Source organism: Poecile atricapillus, chromosome 1, assembly GCF_030490865.1.
Source record: "Poecile atricapillus isolate bPoeAtr1 chromosome 1, bPoeAtr1.hap1, whole genome shotgun sequence".
Lineage (NCBI taxonomy): Eukaryota > Metazoa > Chordata > Aves > Passeriformes > Paridae > Poecile > Poecile atricapillus.
In genome coordinates, this window is record NC_081249.1 from 29884276 (window position 1) to 29896720 (window position 12445).

Here is a 12445-nt window from a genome sequence, read left to right on the forward strand (position 1 = left end):
TAAGTGATGCCACTGAACAGCTGTGTGACGTGAAATAAATCACTTAGTAAAAATGCCTGGTGTTCTCACTAGTGTAAAACTGAGATCTGTCCCACTGCCACATTTTAAAAGGACGAGAAAAATGTTTTTATCTGAATGGCAAATAATAGATGAATTCATACTTAGCTTGCATTTTTCCATTTTAGAAAAATTAGTTTTAAAAAACCTATCATAGCAGCACAGTAATGATAATTGCAGCTTAATTACCCATAACCGATTCTTTATGCCTTGAAATAATTTGTTCTCCTTTTATACTTGTCTCTGATATCCATTAGAGTCATTACAACAGTGAATCTATAATTACATATTCTGCATTTTAACATTCTTTGCCAGTATGTGCTCTCTTCTTATCTTCCAGCTAATTTCATTACCGAAACACCAAGAAAATTTCCATATGAATTTTCCAGAAGGTTTTGGGGTAGGTCCAGCACTTAATGAAGCCTAGAGAGACAGTTTTTAGGACAGAGCTTTTGTATGTGCCTACCAGTCTTGCTTTGGCAGCTGGTCTGTGTAGGCTGCACCATCGTGGGATCATCATGGCAGGAAATCCGCCTTCAGGTTTGGGACTACACTTTGGCATTAGGTGGAGGCTAGGACACAACTAAGAGCTTGGGAGAAGAGAGGTTAGACTGTGTCTATGTTATGCTTGAAGATAAAGCTGAAAAAGCTCTTGACAAAGCTCTTGTAGGAAGACCCAGGTCCACTTCTGCTGGGCGGCATCACCAGTAGGAGACAGGATTGCCAAAAGCCAGGACTTTTCCTTATTGCAAGTAAGCATGCTCTATGCCAAGCTACATGCACATGTATCCTTTAGCAGTGGCAGAAAATTTGGTAAAGTCTTTGCAATAGAGCAGAAAATGTGCTCTTTGCTCTCTCACAAATGCCTTCCTGTCTCAATTGCCAAAAGGTTAGTCAGCATCTGGCCCAGAAATGTGACTGTGTAGGCCACACTCTATTTCCTTCACCAAACACCAGGGAGACACCCATACCCAAAGGGGACGAGGTGGTTTAATGGTTGACTTGAAGAATCTGAAACTAAAGACGTGTTTTCTAACTAGTCCTCTGACTCACTAAAAGCTGCCAAACACATCATTTCCTCTGTCTTTCTGCTTTGCCTGTCTGTAAGACTAGAGTCTTGCTAACTATACGGACAGGATTCTACCAGAAATTGTCTGTAACCTCCCCGTGACAAGAGCCAACACAAGCAGCATTTACAATCCCTTCACTCCAACAACTGTTTCAGAGACAGAAAGGTGTATTTTTTTTCCCATGGGTAATGTGGTCTGGACAAAATTGCCTGGGAGATGCAAATATTGAAATAAAATGGAAGTATGGTAATGCCTTTTAATGGACAAATTAAGCTGAATGACAAACATGAGATTGTGCAATAAACTTCACACAGAGGGCAAGTAAAATCTGAGCTACGTGCAGCAATTGGGACAAATTAATCTGATTTTCCCATGCCACATATTTACCCCATAGAATCAAAAGAGCCTCAGAATGAAACATTAAAGTGAATTTCCTACTAGAATTTAACAAAGAAAGTACCCTGTCATTTCCTCAGCTGGAAAGGGCATATTTTGATTGAGTCAGGGATTTATTTTCTTAAACAATGAAACACCTTCCTCCCTCCTTCTCTCCCAAGTTTATTATTTTTTAGACCAAGAATGGGATAAACCAGTGAGACAAGTAGAGTAAGATAATCAGTATTTCTGGGGCAGAGTTTTTACCCTTTAGGAGCATATGCTGCATGGAACCACACAATCATGGAGTGAAAATTAAGTGACTGCAATTATTACCAGAAGTTCATCTTTAATTCCTCCAACCAGTAACCTTCACAACAGTGCAAGTGGCTATAGTGGCTGTGCTAGTTTTGGCCTGACCCTGCATTTTCACACCTCCCCAGGCAGCAGTGTTAAACCCAACACAACAGTGTTAAAAAACTCTTTTTTAAAAAAAGTTAAGTCAAAAGAAGACAGCTGTTACCAGCTTTCCTGCTTTTAATGGGTTGGAAACAGGCCAAAAGCTGGGTGCTGGAGCTCAGCAGTGAATTTGTACAAACTGGAGGACAGCTACAATTGAACATTATTACAGCTGCTGAAAACACACAGCTCGTTGAACCTGCATCTCCTTACACACCCTAATATAGTCCAGCAGGCAAGGGACACCCCTCATGTGCAGCGGGAATCCCAGCCATAAAGCATATTCCTCATGGGCAAAAGAAGCCTTCTCACAGTTAAGCTCCCAGCATTGTTTCCCTGCTGGACTGGTTGGGATTCCCCAGCAAAGTAAGAGCCAGCAGCAAGTAAGCCAGGCTGGCCATGGCATCTGCTCATTGAATACCGCTTAGACAAAGAGGCACAGTTCAGTGCTACGATTTCTTTAGTGATTTTAGAAGAGAGAAACAGCTTTGGGCTGAGGTGCTGAAGCTTACAAGGTGCTGGACCCTAAGGTGGAAATGCTGTCGCATTACTGTTACTGTATTTGCTGCCACGGAGCATTTTGAGACTGCGGACTCCTGTGTTGAATGCATGGTGCTGAGTTCCTTCTCTGCCATCAGCTCTTTTCTTCTTTTCTGCAACTTCAGTCTCTTTTCAGCAGTATTACAGTCCTCATCCCAGACCACAACATGAATACAAGCAAAAGAATTAACAAGGTCTCTCCACAAAAGGTAGCAGCCCACAAAACAGGACTTTCCCACCTTCATATACAGTTCGAGGCAATCCTATTGCTCTAGCACATGACTTACAGCCCATGACTGACCTACTGAAAAGCGCTGGCTCGTTATCTTCTCAAATTTGGATTTTGTTGCTTCAGCCTCCTGGGTAAGTGTTCTATACTTTACTAATATTTAATTTGCATTTTTTAAAGCTTTGTAAAAAAAATGTTTCAATTTTGACATTTGATAATTTCTTTCTCTGGTTTGACTAATTCAGTTGTTAATTTTTAAGATCCATCTGTTCTTTTGCAGCACTGTTTGTTCTCTTCCGCCCTATGGACATCCCTCCCTCCCTTACAGAGTCTCACTCACCACTGCTACCTACACAAGTCTCATAGAGGAATGAGATCTGCTACATGGTTTCCAGTGCTCTTAATATCTTTTTTATTTCCTTCTTACTTTAAGTCATCATAATTGTGCCCTTCTTCACAGAAGCACAAAGGTTTTCCCTGTTCTCCATTGCCTCTGACAGCACCTGCTCCAAGACTCACATCTGGGGTTGCTGCTTTCAGCTACTTAACTGCACACTGGAACGAGCTCACACCTGTCTTCACAACCAGCTAACACTGCTCACCCAACCACACCTAAGCATGCTTAACAATAGGTCAAGGTTGATTGAGGAAAACCAGCAGCTCTGAAGCAGCAACTGGAGCAGAGCCAGCAGGAACCTCACCAGTAGCTGGCTGGTCCTGAGTCTTTTAAGCTCAGTCAGTATCTATCCTTGCAGAAGCGGAAAAGCTGTGAGGCTCGTGGATTTCAGATATCTTTGTCTATAGGAAGCAAATGAAATCCTGAAACGTTTTTCAACTTACACCACATCCCATGCCTTCTGCAGATGAGAGTGAAAGGAAAGGCAGAAGTCTGGGACCACAGACTTCCTCCTCCTCCTCCTCCTCACACAGAGACCAGCCTAGTCGGAAGGAAATGTCTACTGCTTATCTCCACTTCAGAAAACAGACACAGCCCATGGTGGAAAAGCACAGGCAAAGCCCAAGGGAAACCCTGGGGGTGAAAACAGCAACTTTGTATGAAACCTCCTCAATATTTGTGGCTTATGACTTGGGAAGCCTGGCTTTTCTGGAGCCAAGCTTTTATGGCCTGCAAGAGCCCAGCTCAGGACTGCTGTTCACTGCACTCGACAATAAGCAACACCAGCTTACAAAAACCACATGCCTGAAGGCATTGTAGGAGGAGGGCACGTTCACAATGAACCCAAGCTCTCCTTGTGCAACTTCTTTCCAGGCCCATACCCACATTTCTAAGATTTTCACTCTCCTTTCTCTGTAAAAGCAAAAACCGCAATTCTCGAAGGAGCAACTGCACCAGGAGATCGGGCTTTAAGGAAAAAAAAAAATAATAACAACAAAAAAAGCCCTCAAAAGCCCATATTTATTGTCAAAGTCTCTAAAATTATGAGATTTGACAATAAGTCTTTTGTTCTTATGGTAACATGCAACTAGGCAACATGCAGCTTAATTTCTGCAGCCAGTAAATATTCAAAGTACTTTCCACATACAATAGGTGTCAATTTGACTTTATTTAAGGAAAAACGGGGAAAAAACAGTAATTTCCATAATACACAGAAGACAAGTTAGATAGCACTGCAAAAAAAAGGCTGAGTGTTTTACTTGTCACCAGTCTGCTTTGCAGCTCTACGATTAGTAATTTTAATGCAGTTTGTCATTTTGTATTATTGTTTAGCATCTTTTATAATCAGCAGAGTTTGGGGTTATAAATCACAAAAAGTGTACTACTACTACTATGAAAAACTAAAAAAACCCACAAAAATCACTTTCAAATAAACCATAAATATGTGATGCACATTAGTGTAACAAAACCATTTTTGTAAACATTTTCTCCAACATAACATGTGCATAAGATAAAAAATAAAAACACTGCAGTCATACAAGTTAGGGTTACTTTGACTTAAAGATACAGAAAATTATTACTTATTAAAGCTTAAAACTAAACCTAGGAGCTTTTCTTTTCTTCTTTGCTTACAAAAGCACTGTTTGAAGAGTTCGATGTTGGTATACAAAGTGGTTTTGTAATACTGTTTTCACCTTGCCATGTTGGCACTTCTGTGGAGGCAGAAGCTGCCAGCCGGGCAGACCCACTGAAGGAAGGAGATTTCCACCCTCCCCTGGAGCCTCAAAACTTCAACAGCACATATCCATGACCTGGGCATCCCTACAGCACTGAAGCATCTTCCTCTAGGTGAACAGCATCAGCTTTCAAGGACTAGATTAATTTTGACCACATAGCACTGGAAGATTTAAATCACGCAGACTGACATTCGATCGAATCAGCTTCGGCAAACTACACTACAGGGCAGCTCTGTGATTACACCCATGTCTACCATCACGTTGCATTTCCGAGTCCCCTTTAGTTCATTATAGTACAAAAGGTTGATCGTTCTTCTGGCTGACCACACCGGGCCTGAAAAGAACACATCCTTCACCTTCAACACTATCCAAAAGTCATACAATTAAAAAAAAATAGTTCTAGGTATTCTTCCGCCAGCAAATGTAAGGCTTTCTTGAGTTTTGATTCTTTTTGGGGGGTGGGGGAGTGGGGGTTGCTGTGTGCACGCACACATGCGCTGGAGGTGCGTGTTTACCGCTCACTTTTCAACCATCTACGATGTTCAAAGGAGTCTTCAGCAGCAGCGCTGATCGGGGTTGAAGGATTTACAGCAGTCAGATTGGACACCAAAAGAAGGGTCTGTTGAGTCTGAGCTTTGCACACCTGGTGCTCTTGGCTCTAAATTGATTGTGTGACCAGTCGCTCGAGCCATCAGCTTGACTGAATTGAAGAATACGTGTTTAAAAAGCCCTACCTGTCATGCCATGAAGGAAAGTTAACCACAGCAGAAGACAAAGCCCATGAAACACTGAGAGCCTGTTCACTGAATGAACAGCTTAAGGCAGCTGTCAGCAAAGTACCCCACCAAAGGAATTAAGGAGAAAAAAAAACAAAAAAAAAAAACCAAAAAGGAAAATGGCTGAATTGTGACACTGTGCATTATTACAACACCAACAGATTATTATACACTCAAGATTTCTCAAGTAATGAACATGTAGCCACTAAACAAATTATTACTCTCAAGACATTTATTAAAAATGTCAGAACTTATTCATAAAATAAAACTGACTTAAAAAAAAAGAAAGGAAAAAAGCCAGAGCTGGGATCTTACATCTAAACACAGGTATATGCTGTTTTTATGAATAAGCAGTATTAACTACATTCTTAAAAGAGTTTTAGTGCATTGCATTCTTAAAAAAGAAAAACATCACCGCCCCAAAATGTTTCCTACAACATTTAACAATTTATAGAACTAGCCTAGATTACTTTTACCTGCCTGTTACTAAGCCCATGTGTTAGAAGAGTGAAACCTCTGGTTTAGGCTAAATTGAGACTTCTATTTAGGATGAAACTGGTTTAAAAAATGTTTGCTTTACCAAATTTTGTAAGCAAATTACATTAATCAGTGTCTCACTGCCATACCACTACGACTATTGCCCCAACGGACTACTCTCTCCTCCTGCTGAAACTTGCTATGCAATAACAGTCAGAAACCTTTCAATCTGGTAGTTTTGGTATTAAGATTAAATTAGATATTAATGGTTTTCTTCTAAAAACGTATAAACTAAACCACCTCTTTTATTTTATGCATTAAAAACAATGAGGTAGGCACAAAAAAATAAACATATGTAGTTTGGATTTTATTTCTCTTTTTTTTTCTTTTTTTTCTTTTTTTTTTTTAGTTCTGCGAGTGCAGACTGTGGTAAAACTGTTGTTGCACTTCTAGGTTTAAACAAAAATTAAACCTTTAACTGAGGCAGTGCTAATACTGTGACATAACCAAGTTCTGGCCTAACACAGAATCATTATAGAAAATGAATTTTTTTTTCCTTTTTTTTTTTTTTTTTAATCACCTGCACATGTTTCAGGCAACACCTGGTACACAGAAAATGACTAAAGTTATTGGCCAGGCCAAAATAAAACTGCAGAAACAAAAAAAACCCTAAGAATTCCACCCCAAGCCCCTTCCCACCCTCCCTGTCCCCAAGAAGAAGTTATCCTAGTCACTGTGTCTTTCACATTTTATAAATATTAACTTCTTAAAACCTGCACCTTCCTCTTTGTCCACATATTGTCACATTACAAAAAAGAAATGTCAATTAAATACATTGTTAACATTACTAGACTAGATCTGCCCTCTGTTTCAGCCAGTCTGACTCTCTACACCACTTCTCACCTTCTCTTGCCTGCCTCCTGTCCACTCAACAAACAGCATGTTCATGGTAAACCTGGTTTGTTTTTCTTCCTTTTTTCCCCCCTTCTCTGTTTTAACACTAACAAACAGAGTCCTTAAAATCCTAGGAATCCTGGAGCTGAAGGGAAAAGAAGACCTGTAGCTTTCTAGCGTGATCCCAAATCTCAAAGACATTGTAGCACCTGATGGCAATATCTTTACAGCACCAGCTGCTTCGCAGCCTCAGTTGAAAAACATAAAGAAACCTAACACCAGTGATGCCTGCACACACATTTACACAGAGTGCTGCACTCGTGCAGGTCTGTACTCCAGTTGAAAATAATTCCAAGTTACGAAGATCTCAGACTCTGGATGTCAGCAATTCCTCTCCAAATCCCACTGCTTCTACCAGCTCAGAAGTGAAGTCCTGCCAAGGGTCATGAAATAGACTTGACTGCTTCCACCTGACCGCACTGAGGCAAAGAAAACCTGCAAAGAGAAGAGATTGGCAGATTCAACAGGTAGGACAGCAGTGGTTCTAATGTGCCTTCACCGTCCCCAGTATTTGCAATGAAATTGCAGTGCTGGTCTGGGATGGTGGGGATGGTGCTGATGCTCCTGGTATCAGACTGCTGGCTGCAGGGCTCTGCATCTGTGTTAAACAGTGTTGCTAGCACATCAGTGTTTTGGCTACTGCTGAACAACACTTGCACAGTATCAAGGCTTTCTCAACAGCTCCCTCGCCCCTAAAAGGCCAGTGGGCTTGGATGGGCAAGAGGGGCTGGAAGGGGGAATATTCTGGGACAGCTGACCCAAACTGACCAAATGGATGTCCCATAACATACAGTCATACATCACGCACACCAATAAAAGCTCAGAGAAAGGGACATTGTGGTGGTGATACCTGTCTTTTCGAGCAAGCATTATGTGTGGAAAACATCTGGAGATCCACCTGCCCGTGGGAGACTATGTATTAATCTTTATTTTGTCTGGCTTGCATGTACAAGCTGTCTTATTAAACTGTCCATATCTCAATCCATGAGTCTTTTTGCCTTCTGACTATTTTCTTTCCCTTCCAAGGGAACAGGAAGAGAGCTTGAGGCTGGCTGGGTGTTTGGCAGCTGGTCAGGGTCAACCCAACCTAGCTGAAGTACATATTTATCATCTTGGCAACAAGCTTGGTGGGAGGGGAAGTACCTTGTCGTTGCGTTCACATAAGAATTTGAGTCTTTGTGCCCTTTTGTGCATGAACACACCATCCAAGTGTCCAGTTTCCACCGACCGGATTTCGATAGCTTTTTCTCCCCAGCCCATGATCTGGTTAGATCGGATGTATGCTTTGGAAAGAAAACAGCACATTAGGATGGGCAGAGGGCAACAGGAGGAATGGAAGATGCATGGAATATCCTGACACACTCTAGTTAAAAATTATCTGCATGTGCATTATTGTAGCTAGACGCATGTTCAGAGTGCTATTTCTCTCCTCAGAACATTCAAGACGTCTATAAAAATACTTTTTAAAATTTTAATTTCTTTTGCATGTTTTCTATGTTATATACTTCTTCTTGAGCATTCATAACAAAGGAAACTTTATAACCTTTAATTAAATGGAGGGAACACTGAGTTTTTACACAGGCCTTTTCTTCCAAGTATGGGACACAAAGAGACATATTAATTAGGTGTTGACTAAGAGAAAGCAGAAGCCAAGGTTTAAATAGACTAAGCCCATCCACTACAGTGTGTCCCAAGCACCAGCTCTATGTCTTATGTGTTTTTTTTCCCTCCTTGATGGAGTTTGTCAGCAAAAACAAAGAATAAGAGGGAAAGGTAAAATTAGAAAAAATTACCTAGCCTCTTTTAATAGGAATAATATATGAAAAACTGATCTCCTTGAGAAAGCCAACTGAAAATCATTCTGTATACCTCTGTGTATATGTAACAAGAGGTTCACATTAAGCTCTCGAAGTAGAAATATTATTATTTGACATACTTTATGACCCTTTATGTAGAAATAACATTTTTCCTTGGAGTGCCACAGGTAACACAGATTAGTAGTAGCATGAGGAAAAAAAATCTATTTCTGATAGCAGTAAGAAAATTAAATAAAAAGTAAAGTCACCAACGTTATAAAAAGGTATATTCACAAAGCAATTTGATGGACAGTCCTTAGGAATGCTGTCAAAAATAACATAAGGGAACTTACTGAAGACTAAGCTGCTGCCTCTGATTTGCATGCATACTTAACAGAAAAATAAAAAGGAGTTTCTAGACAGCAAAATTTAAAAATATTTACTTTTACAGTACTTTCCTTTTATATGACATATTCATTTAGTTCACAGTGAAATTAAATCAAGTTATCTACTACAGTATAATGTAGACCAACGGTGCATATACCATCCCGGTGGAAAATTATTTATTTTTAAATATTCCACTAATGCTAACTGGGCCAAATAGTTACTAAAAATTGCCAGATGAGATGTTCAGATGGTGTTGGCTGCTTCAATACTATTTACTACTTCACAAGCATTCAAGCCTCCAAAGGCTCTGGAACTCGCCAGCTGATATATTCTGCTTGCTTTTAGACCTAGTCAAGAGTTAATCAGCACAAGAGGGAACATCTAACTTCTTTAAATTTCCTCCTGCACTGTTGTTCCTGTTGCTCAGTTATCAGCAGTCATCTCCCAATACCTGCAGCCAGCCCACAGCCCCATGCTTGCCCAAATAAAGGAAGGTGAGACTACAGGCCATGCTTTGCTCTGCACTGAATTACAGCAGCAAACGCAGGAGGGATTCTGATGTGTACTTGTGTACTACAGTCATTGTTCTCACTCTCAACCTTATTTTGAGCTGGAGAGATGAGGGAGAATGGTACTAGGAGAGATGAACAATCTGAAGGTGAATTAAAGACATCAAATTAGGTATACCTTTTGTTATCTACACAGACTGACCCATAATATTTTACTCATCTGCCACTTTATATGCCTTTATACTGAAAGGCTTCCATAACTTTTGCTGTCTAGCAAAAATTCTGCAGCAGCCTCCAGAGGTCATGGTGAGTTCCTCAATCATGAACTCTGCAACTTGACTGTATGGGTTTTATTCACAAAAACTTCAGCACAAAGCAGACCCATATGATTACTCTTCACTTTGCACAGCTGTTTTCCAGAAATAATACAACACTGACTTCAGATGCAGAAGCAGCACACTTGATGCTCCCTCCTTCTGCCCAGGTGCACAGACTCACACTCCCCAAGAGCACACTGCACATGGCTCACCAGAGGCACTTACCAACTGAAGTTGGCATTTCCCCCCACTGCAGAACCACATCCTTGGTTATCCTTCCGTATGTGTTGACATAAACTCCTTCATCCTCGTAGCAGACCAGTAGCTCCATCCCATCCGTGTTTGGGAGGATGATGATTGCGTGAGGTTGGATACTACTCTGGATCTACAGAGACAGAAGAGGAAGCATTTTAATGCTGCAGAGCCTGTGCCAGAAGAAAGGGACAGGTGATTTTTGGCTTTGGCTGACACATCAGGGATATTACAAAATCATAGAATGGCTTGGGTTGGAAGGGACCATAAAGATCATTTAGTCCCAAATTCATTCACTTTACAAGTGCTATATCTGCTGCCCTTGATCTAGACACCACAGTTACCCTTGAAGCAGAAATTCTCTCATCTTAAGGAAGACATCTAAACTGAGGAAAGATTAATTTCTCTGTAGGGGTGCCCATTTCTTTACATGCGCAGAAAAGGAGCCTGGGGCAAGCAGAGCAGATGCAGACCTCAGATCTCTGCACTGCCTGGAATAGTGCTTGGGGTGGCCCATCTGACACCTGTGTGTACAGTGAACAACAGGAAACCTTGGTAGCTAAGGTCACCTGGTCTTTGCCAACCCTTTCAAAACCCATCCTTGGGCTGCTGTGTCATTTGTGCTGCTGGACATTTGCAGGGCACTCAGACATTTAGCGCCACCCCTGAAAACAGTCACACTGATCCTCCTCAGATCTGAGTGGGCAACTCCAAACCAGAGACAGACTGACTATGAGGTGGGGATTGGCAGTGAGACACAAACTCCACAGCACATGTTGTCAAATCTATGCAGACCCCTCCACCCAATTTACCACTGCAAACATCTGGCAGTGATCCACAGGGACAGCCTGACACATTGGTCATTTGGGGAAAGGAGGAGGTTGGAGGTGGGGGGGTGATCCACCAGAAAGAAAGAAAAACCCAGATACAGAAGTAGCTCTTACATGTGTTGGTAGATAAATATCATAGACTGATCCTGAATCCACATCAACAGCATGGAAGCCAGCGCAGGAGCCATAGATCACTTTTAGTCTCTGACCCTCTTCTACAGTTAGATCCACCAGCAATGGCTTATGTACCAATTCTCCAAATGACTGTGAGACAATCATCAGTGAGATTTACTTTATTGCTTAGAACAACGATGGGGTTTATAAAAACATGCTTGCATGCACACATTGTGGGTTTACTCCTCCACATCCTTCTGGTGTCCCTAGAACCCAGACCCATTAGGCTGATACATCTCTCATGAACAAGGACAGATTACTCTGCACACTGCTGCATTTCAATCACCTAAGCTGTTTTTTGTAGGGTTTACTTGGTCCATTTTCTTTTTTAGTAAGAATTGTTTTTCCCAAAGTTCAGGGCAATTCAGCGCTCCTGTAGTACTTTGATCTGCACAACCCACAGTAACTGTCTGCAAACCAGCCTGGCAATTATACCAAGCCAGCTAATTTCACTCTAGTAGTACTCAAAAACAATCCCATAATATTGCTAAATATCACTTCATGACTTGTTCTGCTCAGACAAAGAAGTTTAGATTCTCTTCTAAGACACTTCTCTCTGTCCCATGTTTTATTAATAGAGAGAGTAAACAAAGACTGATACTGTGTCATTATTAGTTTATGCTCAGTGACAATTTAGACCTTTAAACACATTGATTCTTAGAATTAAAAAAAAAATAAAAATATTTTCCTAAATGAAAATATAACACCAAGTTTGTGGGGATTTATCAAACAACTTGAAATATGGCGATGACACAACGTCAGAACATGTCTGTAAAAGGGAAAACTGCAAGTGGTTATGAGAAAATCCTACCTATGGCTGAAATATACTATTACCTTAAAGGCCATAAATTTATGGTATGGCTTTGGTGCCCATGCATAGACTTCCACAGAACTCTTCAATGCAATTACCAAGAACTTGATTCTTTCATATTTTACTGAAATTAAAGAAAACAAAAAAGAATTCAGCATAATTCCAAAGTCATTGCAATTACATCAAGAAAGGAGACAATTTATGTAAGTATGAAGAAATACTATAATTTTGAGAATTTAGTAGCACTACATTTTAGGAGTGCTACTTCTATGTAGTTAAGCTCTTTGATACATTTATGT

At 40.7% G+C, this 12445-nt stretch overlaps 1 protein-coding gene across 10 annotated transcripts in view; it reads right to left on the reverse strand.

Annotated features, from left to right (window-relative positions):
- Positions 1-4276: 4276 nt before the first annotated feature.
- Positions 4277-12445, reverse strand: part of MAP4K4 (mitogen-activated protein kinase kinase kinase kinase 4) — a 164358-nt gene continuing 156189 nt past the window's right edge. For all 10 annotated transcript variants that reach the window (XM_058834909.1, XM_058834855.1, XM_058834900.1 and 7 more), the window contains 5 exons: positions 12170-12270; positions 11276-11425; positions 10305-10464; positions 8214-8353; positions 4277-7505 (listed from right to left, as the gene is read on the reverse strand). In XM_058834909.1, coding sequence (XP_058690892.1) covers positions 7422-7505; positions 8214-8353; positions 10305-10464; positions 11276-11425; positions 12170-12270 — 635 coding nt within the window. In that variant the 3' untranslated portion in view covers positions 4277-7421. The remainder of the gene's footprint in view (positions 7506-8213; positions 8354-10304; positions 10465-11275; positions 11426-12169; positions 12271-12445) is intronic.